This window comes from Paramacrobiotus metropolitanus, unplaced genomic scaffold (genome assembly GCF_019649055.1).
Source record: "Paramacrobiotus metropolitanus isolate TYO unplaced genomic scaffold, Prichtersi_v1.0 Parri_scaffold0000092, whole genome shotgun sequence".
NCBI lineage: Eukaryota > Metazoa > Tardigrada > Eutardigrada > Parachela > Macrobiotidae > Paramacrobiotus > Paramacrobiotus metropolitanus.
Genome location: NW_026570312.1, coordinates 269,203 through 285,800, shown reverse-complemented (window position 1 = coordinate 285,800; position 16,598 = coordinate 269,203). Strand labels below are relative to the sequence as shown.

At 46.5% G+C, this 16,598-nt stretch overlaps 2 protein-coding genes across 3 annotated transcripts; one reads left to right on the top strand and one right to left on the bottom strand.

Annotated features, from left to right (window-relative positions):
* Nucleotides 1-2,353: 2,353 nt before the first annotated feature.
* LOC129596565 (uncharacterized) lies at nucleotides 2,354-10,129 on the top strand. Of its 2 annotated transcripts, XM_055493891.1 has the most exons (5): nucleotides 2,354-2,482; nucleotides 2,588-2,627; nucleotides 2,867-3,650; nucleotides 8,342-8,776; nucleotides 9,910-10,129. In XM_055493891.1, exons 3-5 carry the CDS (start codon nucleotides 3,396-3,398, stop codon nucleotides 10,039-10,041), a joined length of 822 nt encoding a protein of 273 aa, XP_055349866.1. In that variant the 5' UTR covers nucleotides 2,354-2,482; nucleotides 2,588-2,627; nucleotides 2,867-3,395; the 3' UTR covers nucleotides 10,042-10,129. The 2 variants fall into 2 exon arrangements, with proteins under 2 accessions (XP_055349866.1, XP_055349867.1); XM_055493892.1 differs by lacking the exons at nucleotides 2,354-2,482; nucleotides 2,588-2,627; nucleotides 2,867-3,650 and adding an exon at nucleotides 7,014-7,583 and having other exon boundaries at nucleotides 8,331-8,776.
* Nucleotides 10,130-10,929: 800 nt separating this feature from the next.
* Nucleotides 10,930-13,753, bottom strand: LOC129596597 (uncharacterized). Its single transcript, XM_055493923.1, has 3 exons — nucleotides 12,967-13,753; nucleotides 11,435-12,217; nucleotides 10,930-11,276 (listed from the first exon to the last, which is right to left on the bottom strand). The coding sequence occupies exons 1-3, from the start codon at nucleotides 13,579-13,581 to the stop codon at nucleotides 11,118-11,120; spliced, it is 1,557 nt and encodes a 518-aa protein (XP_055349898.1). The 5' UTR covers nucleotides 13,582-13,753; the 3' UTR covers nucleotides 10,930-11,117.
* Nucleotides 13,754-16,598: the final 2,845 nt, after the last annotated feature.

The following is a 16,598-nucleotide window of genomic DNA, read 5'->3' as shown; positions in this document are numbered from 1 at the left end:
GCGCTCTGGTATAACAGTAGAGTTTCTTTTGCGAGAGTAAGCGGCCACTGGTTTCTGAATCAAGTAACGAATCAAACCGACTGACCAGCACCATCGTGTCTAACTGAGCGTGACGCTGTTGCGCAGTGCAGTTAGCAATCCATTCTACGAGTGCCGGCCGATTCAGCCGCTTCTTCACCACCATATGGCCAGCGCAGAGATCCCACGACTGTAACTGTAGTCCCTCGAACGGCGAGGCATTCTAAATGCATCGTGCGATATAACGGACCTCACGCTGCCTTCTTGGAGCGCAGAACGCACTGCGTCCACACCCTCTCGGGCACAGTAACGAACACTCCACCGCTACGCGAGCCACATTGCCAATGAGGTCCTCAAACGAGCGAGATCCACGAGCGAGCGAACGTCTCGCTGAAATTGTGCCGATCGAACACCGGAAGCGGCATGCGACTGCTCAGTCTGAGGTGCTGCATAAGGAGGAACGAGTCGTCGAATTTGCACAAGCTGACATTAGTCAGCACCAGTATCTTGGTGCGGCATTTCAGCAAGCAGCTGGCCATTCCACACAGCGCCGGCAGCTGTACGTCGCTGTACTCCTTTAAACTGCCGGACAAGCGGATATCTGGAAGTATGCTGCGGTGGTGAGAATGCTGGCACGACGAAGAAATTTAATCGCAATAAAATGACGGGCAACTTATGTTTTCTATTACAATTTAGTCGACCGGAGCGCAGCGAAGGTCCTCTAATTCAGCAAAACTAAAAAAATTCTGTGTGTCACGCTGTCTGTCTGTCCCGGAATTGGAACATAACTTCCTTATTATGCCATAGTTTATTTATCCCGTTGCTTCATAACACGTCAAAACTTTGCTTCAAACCACGCTGTCATTGAGACGATTGCTTTTGAAGAAGGGAAGAGGTTGAAAAAGGTAAACAAATCGGTAAAGGTCATGGAAGCAGGAAATACAGGGACGTCGAAGAGTGGTTACAGGAAACCAGGAAACCAGTGCAAGCTGAAAACAGGAAAAGGACAGGCTATAACCCGCAGTTTTCCGGCAGCAACAGCCGGAAAAATTTGAGCTCTTCGCGCAAAATGCGCGGATCAGATCACCGACACAAGAATCGATGCAAAATTTTTAAGTTAACACTTTCAAAAGCGAAGTGTGAAAATTTATTCAACTTCTTTAAAAATAGTCTTTCTCAAATGAGAATGCAAACGTTAACAAGTTAACGTTAACCAATGTAGATTCAAGTTCGAGATTGCAAACGTTAACATTAACAAAGTTGTTTTTTTTTGCCGTTTACTGATCTTTTAATAAACGAAACCAGTCTTACTTTTAATAAGCATCACACACAAGTACATACTCAGTACTAAAACAAAATTCATAACAGAAACACTACTTTATTAGATCTTTAAAACACTGTTTTTATTAGATCCTACTGGCACTGGAAGAATGTCTTTTCACTGTAGCTACACAGGTGACAGGCATAATAAGTACTGTAATAATAAAACATCTTTATTGGCAATAGCCACCCAAATAACAAAAGATGCATGCGCTGACACCCTACTTAATCGTTAGAATTTAAACATTAAAAAAACAACCAAATTCCCGGTCCTCCCTCGGGTTAAAAGGTAACGTACTCAAAACAGCCGTAGCATTTCCTTTGACAACAGCAAGGCTGAATCGCTGCTTAAGAAAAGCGGTAGAACGCGCTTCTCCTGTCAAATCCCGAATTTTTCTACCCATAAAATGTAAAAATTCACTTAAAGCCGGACCAAATACTCCAAGGGTTTCCATTACTAAAGGGGTAGAAAAGGTATCCGTATTCCAAAACGAATACTTTCCACGCTTCGCATTTTCAGCCAGTTGGGCTACGCTGCCACATTTCTTGGAGCTTCCAGTGACATGAGAGTCAGCAACCGTACACCAGCTGGTTACATCCCAAACGATCGGTTTTCCTTGTCTAACTGGTATCAGTGTCATCCCGTCCGGTCTTTTTGCGGTGGTTGATGACAAGCCGTTCGGCTCCACCTCACAAGGAAAACCAGCGCTTTCACAACAGTTTTTCGCGATGCTGTTCATTTCTTTATGTCTCGCCCATCGTCCTTTAGTCGTTTTGTTGCAGGATAGTCCATGATGACCGTTGTTTTCGACTTGTTTACCAGTTGGGCTACGCTGCCACATTTCTTGGAGCTGTAATAATTAGATTAAATTTTCATAAGTAACTGTTTAACCGAGCTCGTCAGTATCACAGCTGAACTGTCATGACACTAGTTGCCATGGTAGGAAGGACAACCTAGGACATCACAAAGTAGTACAGATTCAAGTGTATTCACAAAGTACTGCATACTCGACCAAAAAAACGTCCTTCTGTCATGAACAAAAATTCGTCACTTCGTGGCATTTTGTTATTTGCTGCAAAAGAAAACGCCTTCGAAAAATCCACGATGTCATGGATTGGAATGAGGATCCTACCAATGAGGCTGGTAAATGTGTTTGATGCAATCACTGGTAGCGGAAAAAAATAGTAGCACTGATCAGGAGTGTGGTTCTGTTAACTGTTGAGTAATCTGTATTGCCTGTTTTTGCAGTTGATAAAATCCACATATCTCTTATGATGTTCCTTTTTTGGTAAGTATTAATTGCATGTCATTCTGACCAGATTTTTGTGAGTGCCTCGAGAGTATGTCCGCTCAAGAATAAACCAAACTAAACTGTACACGTATTTGCTTCGCTAGACCGCTTTCCGTGGTGGCAGCTCCGCCCACCCACCGAGGCACGGCTTCGTTAACAAATGTTGGTTTCACTAGCATTCGATTTTCGAATCATTTTTCTCAAGATCCACTCGAATTTTGGAACATATTTTGTAGAGCTGATCCTAGAACTGTATTAGTCGCCGGATTCTTGAATAGTGGACAGCCAAGGCGAATTTAATTTTCTATCACATAACTGAACTGCCATCGGTGAATATAAATTCGTTTCCATCGAGAAACGCGACGAACCATAGTCTGTTTTAATTCACGACCTCCTCAGGGCACCATTCTGATTTACGGCGACGCAACGCACCAAGTATGCGGATGGAACGCGGTGGACGTTCTCGTCGACGGAGTACTCCAGCACGGCCGCGTCATAAAGATCGTGGAGAGCGGCCTGATCGTGGATTTCGAGTGTAGCACACAGTGCGCGCAGTTCGTCGAATTCGGCAACATCTTCCACACCGAGCATTTCTACAACAACGCCTACAACCCGTGTGACGCGGTGCAGGTGCTTCTGCGCCCCCATCCCACCGCGCCCTGGACGTGGTACCCGGGGAAGGCGGTGGCCCTGGGAGAGTACGACCCCCAGGGGCGGGGCCGCGATGCGCAGTACGTGGAAGTGCAGCTGCCGTACGGCGCCGTCATGCAGCTGGTCCCCCGTTTCCAGGTCCGCCGACCGCCCTCGGAGGACGATTGTGAGGGCGCGCGGGTGGAGGGGTGGGCGTTTGTCACCCGATGCTGTCAGCTGCCGGCCGACTGGGATAAAGTTCTGCCCGCGGTGCGGGAGCGCTTCCAGTTCTCACTGAATCAGCATCGTCTACTGTGCACCGTCGTACACGGCCAGACACTACTCTATCTGCAGCGCGAAGCTGGCACTCCGCCGACACCTCAGCAAGTGGTAAGGACATGTCATTTGATGTCGCAGATTTCGATTGGCTGTTTGTTGTTACGGAGTCAGTCTGTTGATGAATTAATTAATTCTTTAAAATATTAACTATACTGTGTTTATATACATACTTACTACGTATTAAAAAAACTGGTATTTAGTACTAGTTATTCCCAATATTTTGCCCGCAGAGTCGCTGCAAGAGGCACCACTCCTAACGCATTTTGAGCAACTTTCGTCAGAGTACCCTGTACTCCTGTGGAAATTACTTTCCTGAGTTTCCGGTCTAACAAAATTCCGGAAACCAATTCGTTTCCGGTCTAGATTGCTGAAGCAATCTCTGCCCTGACTTCGATCAGAACGAGCTTGCCGTCTTACAGCTGCGGAAAAACGAGGATCACTGAAATGATTCTCCCCCCCAGCTGGTGAGCACAGTTTCTGTCTCTTCCACACTGAAGAGCACACTCCCAAACGCACGGACTTTCTTCTCCCAACTGACGGATCAGACTCGAACGAGAGTCTGCAGCGCGCACGGATTACTCCATAATACGGGGACCATCGGTTTGAACACCGACCCGCAACTTTACCCGCGGATTTCAGTTCGGAAACGACGGATTTCCGACCTCGGACGGAGGAAATCGAGCGGAACCGACACCGACACCGACACTGGTAAAGTAACGGTTCTAGGTCGATTTTAGCCGCAACTAGGTCGGCTTTTCACTTTCTAACGGTAGAAAACAATTTCTATCCGTAAATTTAAATTTTTGAACGGTGAAAAAGTAATTTTCGACGGAGAAACCGACTCGGAATTTTGCTTTTGGTCGAGAACCGACCTGCTAGGTCAACGAACCTGTCTAGACAGTTAGACAAAGGCTAACCGGCAACAGGTCGGAAATTCTCTTTATTTTGATTTCTTACCGTGTTTCGACCACCAGAAAAATTTCTTAATTAATAAAATTAATTTCTAACGGTTAAAACCTAAATATCCGACCAGATAAACTTTCTGGCCGACCAAAAATAACTTGTCTTTCTCGAGGAAATTAGCGCTAAAATTCTCGTACTTCCTTGTGACGTCAGAACGACCGCTTATCAGTACTTAAGGGCATACAATCAGCGTGCAAGGGAAACTTCTCATAGCCTAACACAGGGTGAATCATCAGTTTTTTTTTGTAACTTTTGCACGCGGCCCGCATTCTGTGACGTAGGCAGAAGTGCAAAACCACTTAACCTGTTACGTCATACTGGTCAGCACAGTAGTATAGGACGTACTACACCGTGCTACTATTACGTACTTTACTGTACCATTGTACTGTATATTAACACCCTGTGTTCTGAGTCACCAACAGACACATCAACAACAACAACAACATCTCACCGGACGTTCCTGACACTCGGAAGTTCCTGAACCAAAAGAGGTTCCTGATTTTACCGAACATCTTCACACAGAACATTGTTTGATTTTCTCTTCTTAACTAATAAAACTTTTAACGCTCCATCAGAGCCGACCTGATCTGACCACAATGTCGAATCCAAGGGAGAATATGCCAGGAAGTTCAACACGGACTATTCTCGGCGTGCGAACACGACCGGAAAGTACTCACTCCGGTACGACGGTCAGGAAAAGAGTCAGCCGTCCTCAACCGACTCGGCTAAGTCGGCTGAGGCAAGGGAGAAGCGTAACGAACGGATCCTCCTTGCCGACTCGAATCCGACCTCGGGTGACAGTTTCGAGGACGCCAGGGATAAAACAGTCCTGGAAACCCCAGCTGACGTAGCAGCCCCGTCCCACCCGACCGGGGGGGGGTGTGGAACAGCTGCAGGCAGAGACCACATTTTCTCATGCCGACCAACAGCCGCGCTCACACAGAGCTCAAGCCTCGGTAACGGCTACAAAAGCCACCGAGCTCGGACGGCAATCACCCAACGGAACGGAAGAAGCGCCGAAGCCGACCTCGTCCAACATGGACATGGCGCCTAACCAAGTCGAACGAAAATCGCCGACCACACAGATCGAGCGAAAATCTCCGACTAAGGAAGTAGGTGAACAACAACCGACTAGGGAAGTCGACCAACAAGTGGCCGACCAACCTTCGGCAAAGGAAGTCGACCAACAGAAGGTCGACCTATGACAACAGCTGACAACAGAAGTCGGCAAAGTCCAACCGACCACACAGGTCGGAAGGATTTCGCCAACCTCAAAGGTCGGTCAACAGATGCCGACCACAGAGGGTGGAGAGAGGGAAATCGGCAACAACCAACCGACTTGCCCGGAACGACAACCAACCGACAACAAGTCGGATGCTGCCGCACTAAGCGGGTGGCACTAAGCGGGATGCTGCCGTACTGACGGATGTAGTCTTATTTGAAGCCGATGACTTGCTTCCGCTCGTGCAGCACATCCTCCCAGCCAGCCGAATACCCCTGCTGGTGTTTAATAGGTGTTTAACGGGTTACCTGCACCGTGATAAAAACCATAAAACTATTCTGCAACCAAAATATTAATTTACGTTCTATTCTCAAAACCGTCCAAGCGCGCAACATTCGCTTGCTGAAAATACTAAAATGGAATGAACAAAAGAAATTAGACGATCAGTCATGTCACGCAAATTAAATTTTGGTTTTTCTTTTTGTAATTTTGTTCCTGGTGAGAAGCATGCACAGAGAAAAATTCTGAATAAAAACCTGTTCATCGTATTTTCCCAAACCTTTTACAGAAAGTTTTTTTTTAATTTTGATTGTGCCAGTAGCGAAGAAAATGTTATGGAGCTGGTTTTTAAACAGAATATTTTATTCTTTAATTCCCATTACCTTGAACCGGATGCTGCGCAAACAAATAGTTATTCGGGCGAATTGTGACATTCAGATCATGTAGTTGATACATCCTGACTGTTGCGTCGTGCGCGAAAGGGATAAAAAAATTATTCTTTTACCGAAAACGCATTTTCTACAACGCAAACTCATATTGTTACAGTAATAAAATTTTCTGAGGTATTAATATCTGTAACTTTCCAGAAAAAATCTACCTATGGACTGCATGGTACCATTCGTGAGCACTTTTGCCGTCAAAAACGCTCACAAGCATTTTCGCCCGTCAGATATGCTCACAGCGTGAACCGTGAACATGTTAACTTTCTTGCCGGCTACACACGGTCACATTACCATCGCATCCTACCTCCAAAATTTGGGTGGGATGGCAACCCTATTACCTATTTCCACGCTCACCAGTCGACCACCACAGCTCTTTACAGCCCATCGCTAAGGATCGATACTACAAGTACAGATATTATTGATTTTCCCAGCCAGGGCAAGGACAGCTGCAGCTGCCGCCTGCGCAGTTCTGCCGTGCATTGACATACTTCTATAGAGGGCAATGCTAAGAGTGTGCCGCATTCACTCTTGTACGAGTAAATAGATTAATTTTACGATGGAATAATGCTCGATTTCTTACTTATTTGATGTAACTGCACCCAGTGCATTTTATATTACGCAGTCATGTTTTGATACTAGTCTGGAGTGGCGCTACGTATACCGTCCCGCAGACGTCCAGGATGACCTTGCCTTATTGTGACTTATTGTGGATTTAGTTCCCCCACACGGCTTCCTCGTTAACTTTGATTATCTTGGACAACACACTGACTGCAAAAATTTTGACAAATTCTTCAAGAATATCGCTTATTATTCCGCCGTTTCTTAATCCAGTTGGGTACCTTGCTTCCCCGAGTACGACGGCTACATTTCATGCGATAAGCGAAAGGAAAATACTACTGTTATCAGCATCTACTCTGTACTTCGACACATTTTTCAGTTCCATCGCCGGCGTAATTTTTCCATTCCATCTTACGTACAACCACTGGCTGAACCGACCATAATCTCTTGGTTTGGCCTGACTAAGGAGTGCAGCATTGTAATAAGAATTAATAACGATGTCGCAAAAATGCCGATACGGTAAGGTGGCAATCTTGGAATTATTCATTCGACATTCTGTTAGGAACTTTAGCAAACTGCCTCCAACTAACGCGGCGGTCGGCAATGCGCATTTAGAACTAGAATTGTACAAAATGGAAACTTTTTTTATCCTTTAGCGATTGAGACGTTGGGAGTATTTGGCCCCGCTTTCAGTGAACTGTTACATTTCATGGGCCGTAAAATTCGAGACTTAACTGGAGAAGCGCGTTATACTGCTTTCATTAAGCAGCGTTTCAGTCTCGCCGTTGTAAAAGGAAATGCTACGGCTGTTTTGAGCACGTTACCTTTTAACCCAAGAGAAGATAGAGATTTTGGTTGTTTTTTTAATGTTTAAATTTTAACTTTCACGTAGTGTACCGGCGTTTGCAATCATTATTATCTTGGCGGCTATTGCCCAATAAATTCTATTGAATTGTGCAATATTAGTGGTTTCTAATTTTTCCTGACGCTGGCAGTGAAACTGGAGAACATCTTTCGACCTCTTTAAAATTTGCGCGATGTGTACTAGATAGATGGTTTAATAAAGCACCTGACGTCTCTTCAGCGAGATATCTTTAACCCGGCAACAGCCAGTTCACATGACAAAAAATGTCGCGCTGGTAGAAACTGGTTAAAATGATTTATATAAATCGGCTTTATAAATCGCAAGTGCTTGTTGGTGTCATGATCTGGTGTATTGGAACTAATCCGTAGTTGTGTAAACCTGATAGCTGATTCTGATTTTAGCCATTGCACAGGAGCACGTGTCGGTCTCTCTGCTTCAAGAGCTCATGGACAACATGGCGCGGCTGCGGGTCCAGCAGAATCAGCTGCAGGCTGAGCAGTATCAGCTGCATAAACAGAACCAGCAGCTGCACAAGCAGAACCAGCAGCTGCTGGAAGAGACCAAGGTTCTTTTGCAAAACAACAAGGAACTGCGGAAAGACATCGACGAGCTCCGGACAAGCAGCGTCAAACGAAAAGCGACCATCGGGACACTGAAGACCACCGTCGGCACGCTGAAGACCAAAGTCGGCACCTTGGAGACCACCGTCAGCAAGTTGGAGACCACCGTCGGCAAGCTGGAGACCACCGTCGGCAAGTTGGAGACCACCGTCGCCAATTTGACGGCTACAGTGGCGACCCTGCAGCAGGATATGGCCAACCTGCGAGCTGCAACGTCCACCCAGTTGGTTAGTACAGATCTTCGTTCCAAAACTACATTTCGATTTTTCTTATAATATGGCGGTCACTCTGCGTATAGGACAATAAACTGATCACCGGTCGCGCACGCTCTTGCATCTGCTCTGGAGGTTTCTAATTTCGGTTGAATTTTTCTGAAAACCTATGGATGATCTCAGGCCCGTAGCGAGACCCCTCGCCCATTTTCGCAAATGTACTTCTCCCACAATTTTTATTGGAAAATTTTTCTGAATACACCATTAAACTCGCCGTGAAATTCTGAACAAAACGGTTGTGGCCGATTTTCGAAATTCGCTATCCCCCCAAGTCGAAATCATCGGGCGGTCGCTGTTACGACAGCGTCCCTTTTGGGGAATTCCCTTGCGCGTTTTCAAAATTGTACTACTTTCACAATTTTCATCTCATAATTTTTCTGAATCTACCATTGAAATCGCCGTAAAATTCTGAAAAAATGGTTGAAAGGGATTCTTGAATTTCGTTCATCGGAGAATTCGTTTTCCCGGGCGGTCGCCAATACAACAACGCAGTTCTTGGGGCATTCCCCCTGGCCAAGGGGAATAGCCCCAAGGCTAGGGTGTCGGATTGGCTACCGTCCGTGGATGTCGATTTTTGGGGGTAAACGAATTTCAAAAATCGGCCTCAACCGTTTTGTTCAGAATTTCACGGCGAGTTCAACGGTGTATTCAGAAAAAGTATCCGATGAAAATTGTGGGAGGGTACATTTTTGAAAATGGGCGAGGGGTCTCCCTACGGGCCTGGATGATCTGTATAGTTACATGGGATTTTTATAAGGAATGTTTTCTGTACTAACACAAGAGAGGATTGCTGAAAATTTCGTTGTGAGGAGGAATACATGCGTGTCCAATCCGGAAGACGTTTTACGCAGCGACCGAAATACGAGACAAATCGAAGTAGAGATATCGACTTCCTCTTGGCTTGTTCGCGTTAGCACGAAGTGCTACTGAATCATACACTGTAGTATGCAGCAATGGAGCCTCTGAATTCAGTTGTACGCGTATGGGGAAATTATATTAGCGTTTAAATAGCGACTGGTACTTGCTCGTGTGATAATCTCCTTCTGGCATGGCTAACCGCGCGGCACAATGACGATGGCATTTTGCAGGTGGGCAGGAGTGTCCCGTGTGCGGTGCATCACCATGTGCCCCGACTACTCGCTGTCATCAGTGACGGGCCGTCGACGGAGTTTATGCTGGGCATTTTGTTTTTCTGTGTGTGGCTTTGGCGACTAAGTTAAAGTGTGCTTTGTAGTATTGAATGGACCTGGAGCATTTGCAGGGTGTTGGTTTCCGCAAATTTAAATAAGATTAGCGATAAAGTCACAGCCCGCGGATTAAACGCAGAGTTGACGTGCAATACTCACGGTGCCGAGGGCGTACCGGGTATAATGTATATCCATTTTTCACTCTACCGACTGTGCATGACGGCCATCGAATGCGTTGTCACCGTCCGGTTTCCATGCAGCCGGTCAGTTTCTAGGACGCACATGACTGCGCGTACAATTTTTTCCATTACTCCGAAATAATTGAATTTATAACGCGTGAATTCTTAACGCGGCTGCAAAACTGAACAATTTGTGGCATCAAAAAATATCTTTCCATTCAGTCTCCTATTTTTTTAAAAAAAACAATTTTGCAATCACCTTTCACAGTACAGTCTGTATTAGCAAATACACAAATTCTGTACTCTGAAAATTTCAACATACTTCACATTTGCGTGCTCGACGAAACTACTGAAGTGGAAACGAGGCATTAGACTGATCACATCTGCGTTTTTTAGTTGTTCACCGAAAATTCCAGGTAATGGAAAGAGAAAGAAAAAAAATTTCTTTATCGATAGCTTGCAGGTAATCGATGCGGTGCACACATGTATCGATAGCTTGCAGGTAATCGATGCGGTGCACACATGTAATCGGTATCGATCCACTTCCAAATATTAATATATGTACACATATTTACTGTATTTATACACGTGCACGGAGCGAGCGCGGCATTGCATCACAAAATACTGCATAGCGGCCATAGCCCCCCAAAAATACGAGTAACCTGCTCTTTACCATGAATAAAAAGCGTAGTTATTAAATTTTGTAATTTGCTCCAAGAAAAGGTAATTACACACAGCGAAGTAGCTAAATGAAGTGACCGTTATTATTAAAGATTAATGGATGTCTCTTTCGATCCGCAATGAGAATATACCGACTGCGAAGTGGCGAACAAAGATCAGCAGTAAGGCTGACAAAAAGGTAATTCAAAACGAGAAAACATCAACAACAGACAAAGTTAATGAGAAGAGAACCAATCCGGAACAGTCTGTCTATTTCGCTGCCGGAGGGTTCATTACTTTGTCCAATGCAGCTACTGTCAGGACGGTCAGCTGGCTGATATCCACTGCACGCAGAGCGGACCGCGTCCATTTCTGCGGACGGGAATTTGCAGGCGACCGCGGATCGCGGCTGTGATAAGAGTCGAGCACCTACGAGAATGCCCGCCAAATGAAAACTTATCTGATGAAATGGTGGCGTACGAATTTGTGTTTTATGTGCCAATAGCCTGTTGACAACCACAAGAACGCGACGCAATTTTTGTATTTTAGGAAAGCTGTGGATGCGCAACGCAAAATTAGCGCCTTACCCGCTCAATCTCGTATAATCGGTCCTGGCGCCGTTGAGCCACGCAGTCGACGAACCACTGGGAAATCGCCGGCCGATTCAGCGGCTTCGTGAGAACCAGATTGCTCTCGAACAGATCCCACAGCTGCCGTTCCATCTGCTCGGATGACAGTTGGCGAAAGGTGTACTGCGTTACTACTGCCTTCAGTTTGCCATCCTCTAGGGTACAGTTCTTCCATATCAATCTCTCACCAAGTGCAAAACAGGCTGCCACCAAACGGGACATGTGCAGCCCGTGATCGAACTTGCACTTAAACAGCACCAGCACCGGTACGCGCTGATTCCCGCGAATGTACGGGATCAGTTTGACGAGATCATCCGACGCATGAGTTTCCTCCACATCGGTCAGAACCAGCATCGTGGTGCGGCTGTTGAGACATGTCAGCAGACCGGCCAAAACCCAGTAGATGTGCTGCTGCGGATACAGCACGTCTCCGTAGTCATTGCCCATCCCGGAGACGCGCACCACGGGGAAGTGGGCGTCGGTGGTGAGAAGAAGGTTCCACAGGGGATGCACACGCTGGCAGCGGATGCGCTCAATCGAGTCCAGGGTCTGGAAGATCTCCAGCAGTATTTCCGGGGGAAGGGACAGGCTCGGCTCGGTCTCGGCTTCGTCGTTGTACAGACAAGAAATCCGGCGTTTTAGTCGCGGTGCACTGGTCCGCCAAAATTTCCGCTTCGTCCTCGGTGACACGGACGTGCCGCTATCCGGCTTCGGATTCTTCGCTAGTTCAAAGGCTTCTTCCTGCAAAATAAACGTAATGAAATACCAATAATAAACTAGATGCAAATAATAAAACCTTTATCCAGTTCTGATTCCATTCGTTTCCTTTGTGATTTCGTCACATAAAGTTTTTTTCTATTTAAAAAAGTTCAGAAACAAGTACAATAAACTAGCTATTTCAAGCTGTAAATGCAAACATAAACTGTTTTAGACAGAAAAGAGATTTTCACAGTAATAACAGACTACTCTTTATGCTGAAGGAAATCGCTCATGTGCGTCAGTTGTGAGCCTGGAAGCGGCTGTGCGGGCAAAACATTGTAGAACTTTGGAGTAGCTAACAATTATCAATTTACCAGTAAGTATTTATTGATACGCGATAATTGAAAAATTTATATTGGGTCATTCACATTATGATTGGTTAAACTCGAAATTTTGGGGTTCTCATCATTCCAGCACATAATACATTTCATCCAGTCTCTTATCGATGCAAAACGATTCCTGAACACAAGCAGCGTTACCTCGCATAAAAGCTACACTGATTCCCTGCTTCAGAAACTGAGTGGTCCTTTTCTCTTATGTTCTCTCAAAAAGCACGTTACCCAGTGTAGACATCATCAATAATTATGCGTACACTGTACAGTATAAACTGTATACCTAGTTATTATTTTTTTAATAATAAATCAATTACGACAGCAACAGACCGAGCAAGTACTGTAATAAAAAAAGCCAATCAAAAGATGCCATCGCGACGTGAACCGTAACGGTCTTACCACTTTCTGAGCTGTGATTGGGGTGCCAGCTTCGCGCTGCAGATAGAGTAGTGTCTGGCCGTGTACGACGGTGCACAGTAGACGATGCTGATTCAGTGAGAACTGGAAGCGCTCCCGCACCGCGGGCAGAACTTTATCCCAGTCGGCCGGCAGCTGACAGCATCGGGTGACAAACGCCCACCCCTCCACCCGCGCGCCCTCACAATCGTCCTCCGAGGGCGGTCGGCGGACCTGGAAACGGGGGACCAGCTGCATGACGGCGCCGTACGGCAGCTGCACTTCCACGTACTGCGCATCGCGGCCCCGCCCCTGGGGGTCGTACTCTCCCAGGGCCACCGCCTTCCCCGGGTACCACGTCCAGGGCGCGGTGGGATGGGGGCGCAAAAGCACCTGCACCGCGTCACCCGGGTTGTAGGCGTTGTTGTAGAAATGCTCGGTGTGGAAGATGTTGCCGAATTCGACGTGCTGCGCGCACTGGGTGGTACACTCGAAATCCACGATAAGGCCGCTCTCCACGGTGTTGATGGCACGGCCGTGCTGGAGCAATCCGTCGACGAGGACGTCCACCGCGTTCCATCCGCATACTTGGTGCGCTACGTCGCCGTAAATCAGCATGGTGCACTGAGGAGGTCGTGAATTAAAACAGACTATGGTTCGTCGCGTTTCTCGATGGAAACGAATTTATATGCTATCGCAGTTCAGGTATGCGAAAGAAAATTACCAATTCGCCTCGGTTGTCCACTATTCAAGAAGGATCCAGTTCTAGAACGTAGCTTTTCAAAATATGTTTCCAAATTCGAATGGATCTTGAGAAAAATGATTCGAAAATCGAATGCCAGTGCTACCTATATTTGTTAACGAAGCCGTGGCTCGGTGGGCGGGCGGAGCAGTCACCACGGAAAGCGGACTAGCAGACTAAGCAGAGTAAATTTATTTAGTTTTTATTTCTCAATATGTACAAGGCGAGCTTCGCTCAACAAATATAATCAAATGAAGAATTTGTCCCAATTAACGTGGGAAGGGACTGTGCACAAGACACTCATAGCATTACCCCGCATAATCTCCAAACTTAAACGTTGAAACAAAAAACAGGTAGAGCGGCTCTCGCCCGTCCTTAAAAATAACTTCTTACCAATCTCCTTTAACGTAACAATGCCGGTCTCACACCAGGTGCCAAAAGTCTCACATGCAAAAGGGACAAAATTACAGCGATCAGTAAGCGACTTGTATTTTCCAATCTTCTCCCGGCAAGCCAGTTCGGCGGCGGCTTTAAATTTATATTAAATAAATATAAATTTATTTATATGTGTACGTGAAACCTCTGAAATACGTACACCTCCGTACGAAAAATTTCGTACGTAATTCAGGGGTGTACGGAATTCAGATTAACTACCCCCAGCCCCCCTGGAGGTGACTAAATACTCAGGGCACTACCCCACTATAGAATGCTGAGTATTGTACATACTGCGCAGTGCGCACCGCATAAACCTTAAAAATGCACGTGCTTTATCTGTTTACTCAAAATTACATCAGTTTGCATATTATGTATGTGAACAGACGAGAACAACCCTCTTGCACACTTTTAGCAGCAAAGATTATAAAAGCCTAAGGCCTCGTCCCGAATTCAAAGCGAATCTCGTTGCGATACAGCAACTCCACCTCGCGAGGTGGCTTCGCGTACCGTATCTGTAGGCGTGGCCACTGCATACAGCTACCTCGTGCGGTTGAGCAACCGTACCATAACGAGATTCGCTTCGAATTCGGGACAAGGCCTAAATCTAGGTATAAAAATCTAACGATTTCCTGTGAGCTTGCTTTAAATCTTTGGATTTTCAGTTCAGTTCTGAAACAAAGAAAGAAGATAAGAAAGTTTAAAAGATTCAGTTCTGAAACAGCGGTGTACGCATTCACGAGGTGACTGCGTACAGTTCAATGCTTATGCGGTACACAAGAAAAGTGTACGTGTACACAACGCTGAGGTGTACGTCACGTAGAGGTTCCCCCGTATGCTATAGTCTACGGCGTAATTCGGTACAGCATTTATCGTACGTAATAGAGGGGTGTACGTTTCTCGGGGTGTACGTACGATGAGGTTTCACTGTATTTATTGTTTATTTTTCGAAGGCGTTTTCTTTTGCAGCAAATAACAAAATGCAACGAATTTGTGTTCATATGAAAGTTATTTTTGATAGAGTATGCAGTACTTTATGAATGCACTGGACTATTTTAATCGCGGTAGTAGCAACAAAATTTTTCACACTTTCTACATAAATCGTGAGAAACTAAAAAACACAAGCGAGTTACACAACATCTACAAACACAAGCGGGCGAATAACAGAGAATATTTCGTCTAAATTCGCCGCCGGTGTTGCTGTTCCCATTATAGATGCTGCGTTTCCCCCTGAATTTCGATGCTGATCCGTTGACGCAGAAACTCTAGTGCTCGCGGTTCGCCTGACTGCTGCTGGATCATCTTTCCTAGCACGTTCAGCAGCTGGGTGGTTTCTGGTCCGAATGTTCCGTAGGTCTAGAAAGCCAGGGGCTTGAACCAGTAATCTTGGGTGATGTTGCGGTATTTCTCGGTCTTGCTCCGCTCGGCTAGCGCTGCTGCCGCTCCGGCTTGAGTGGATGTGGAAGCGATGTATGCCAAGGCCATGGTGCTGCGGCAGGTTACATCCCACGCCAGCGCCTTTCCTCTTTCCCACGGGGAAATTGTCACTCCGTCCGGTCGTTTGCCATCTGTACGGGAGATTCCGGGAGGTTCCAGCTCAGTTTCAATTCCGGCCGATGAAAAGGCACGCTTAATTACCGCTTTAAGGCTTTCATGGGTCGGTTTCCGTCCGGCACTGAACTTGCAACTTGAACCATGATATCCATGCTCATCCGCTTGGTCACCGCAAATGCACTGGTGTGGTGTGCATACCAATGCACCAAGGCGCAGCGCTACAGCTGTCCTTAGGCTGGAGTCGTTCAGTAGGTTCCCAAGGGATGCTGCCGGTAGTGCTTGGAGCCATACACCCGCCTCTTTGGTACTGACTGCCAGCATCCGCGCCTGGCTGGCGAAAGCCCGCTCCAACAGTCTCAGTTGTGACCTTATAATAGGTTCGTCCCACGTTTTCTGCATTCCCCGAACTTCAGGTGGTGGCGCGTCTTGATTCGCCATCTGCTGCCATTTGGTGGTTGGTTCACTGCAATACGTCTCCGGCTGGAAATTCGTAATGGCGGAGGCTAAGGGAGCTATTGAATAAGCCGAGGCCAGAAAGGCCGGCAGTGCTAGCTTTACAATGCTCCTAATGCCCAGACCACCTCTTGAAACCGGAAGGGACGCCTGCGTCCAGATCACGTCGGTGACAACAGTGTTAGTTATTTTGGACAAGCTATCGCGTATCATGGTGTCAAATTCAGCCAGCAAGGGTTCTTGCAAGTAGCATCGGCCGGTACGCAGTTTGTAAAGCAGCCTTACCGGTCCCATACTGCATCGCAGTAGATAGAGTGCCTGGTGGGCTGGTGCAATTTGCAGACGTTCAGTCATTCGGGCGACTACCTCCGTTGCACTGACGAGCGCCCCGGTAACGGCATCGTCATGAAGTGGTGCGCCAAGGTACTGCAAATCCTTCAACGACGGGCACTTC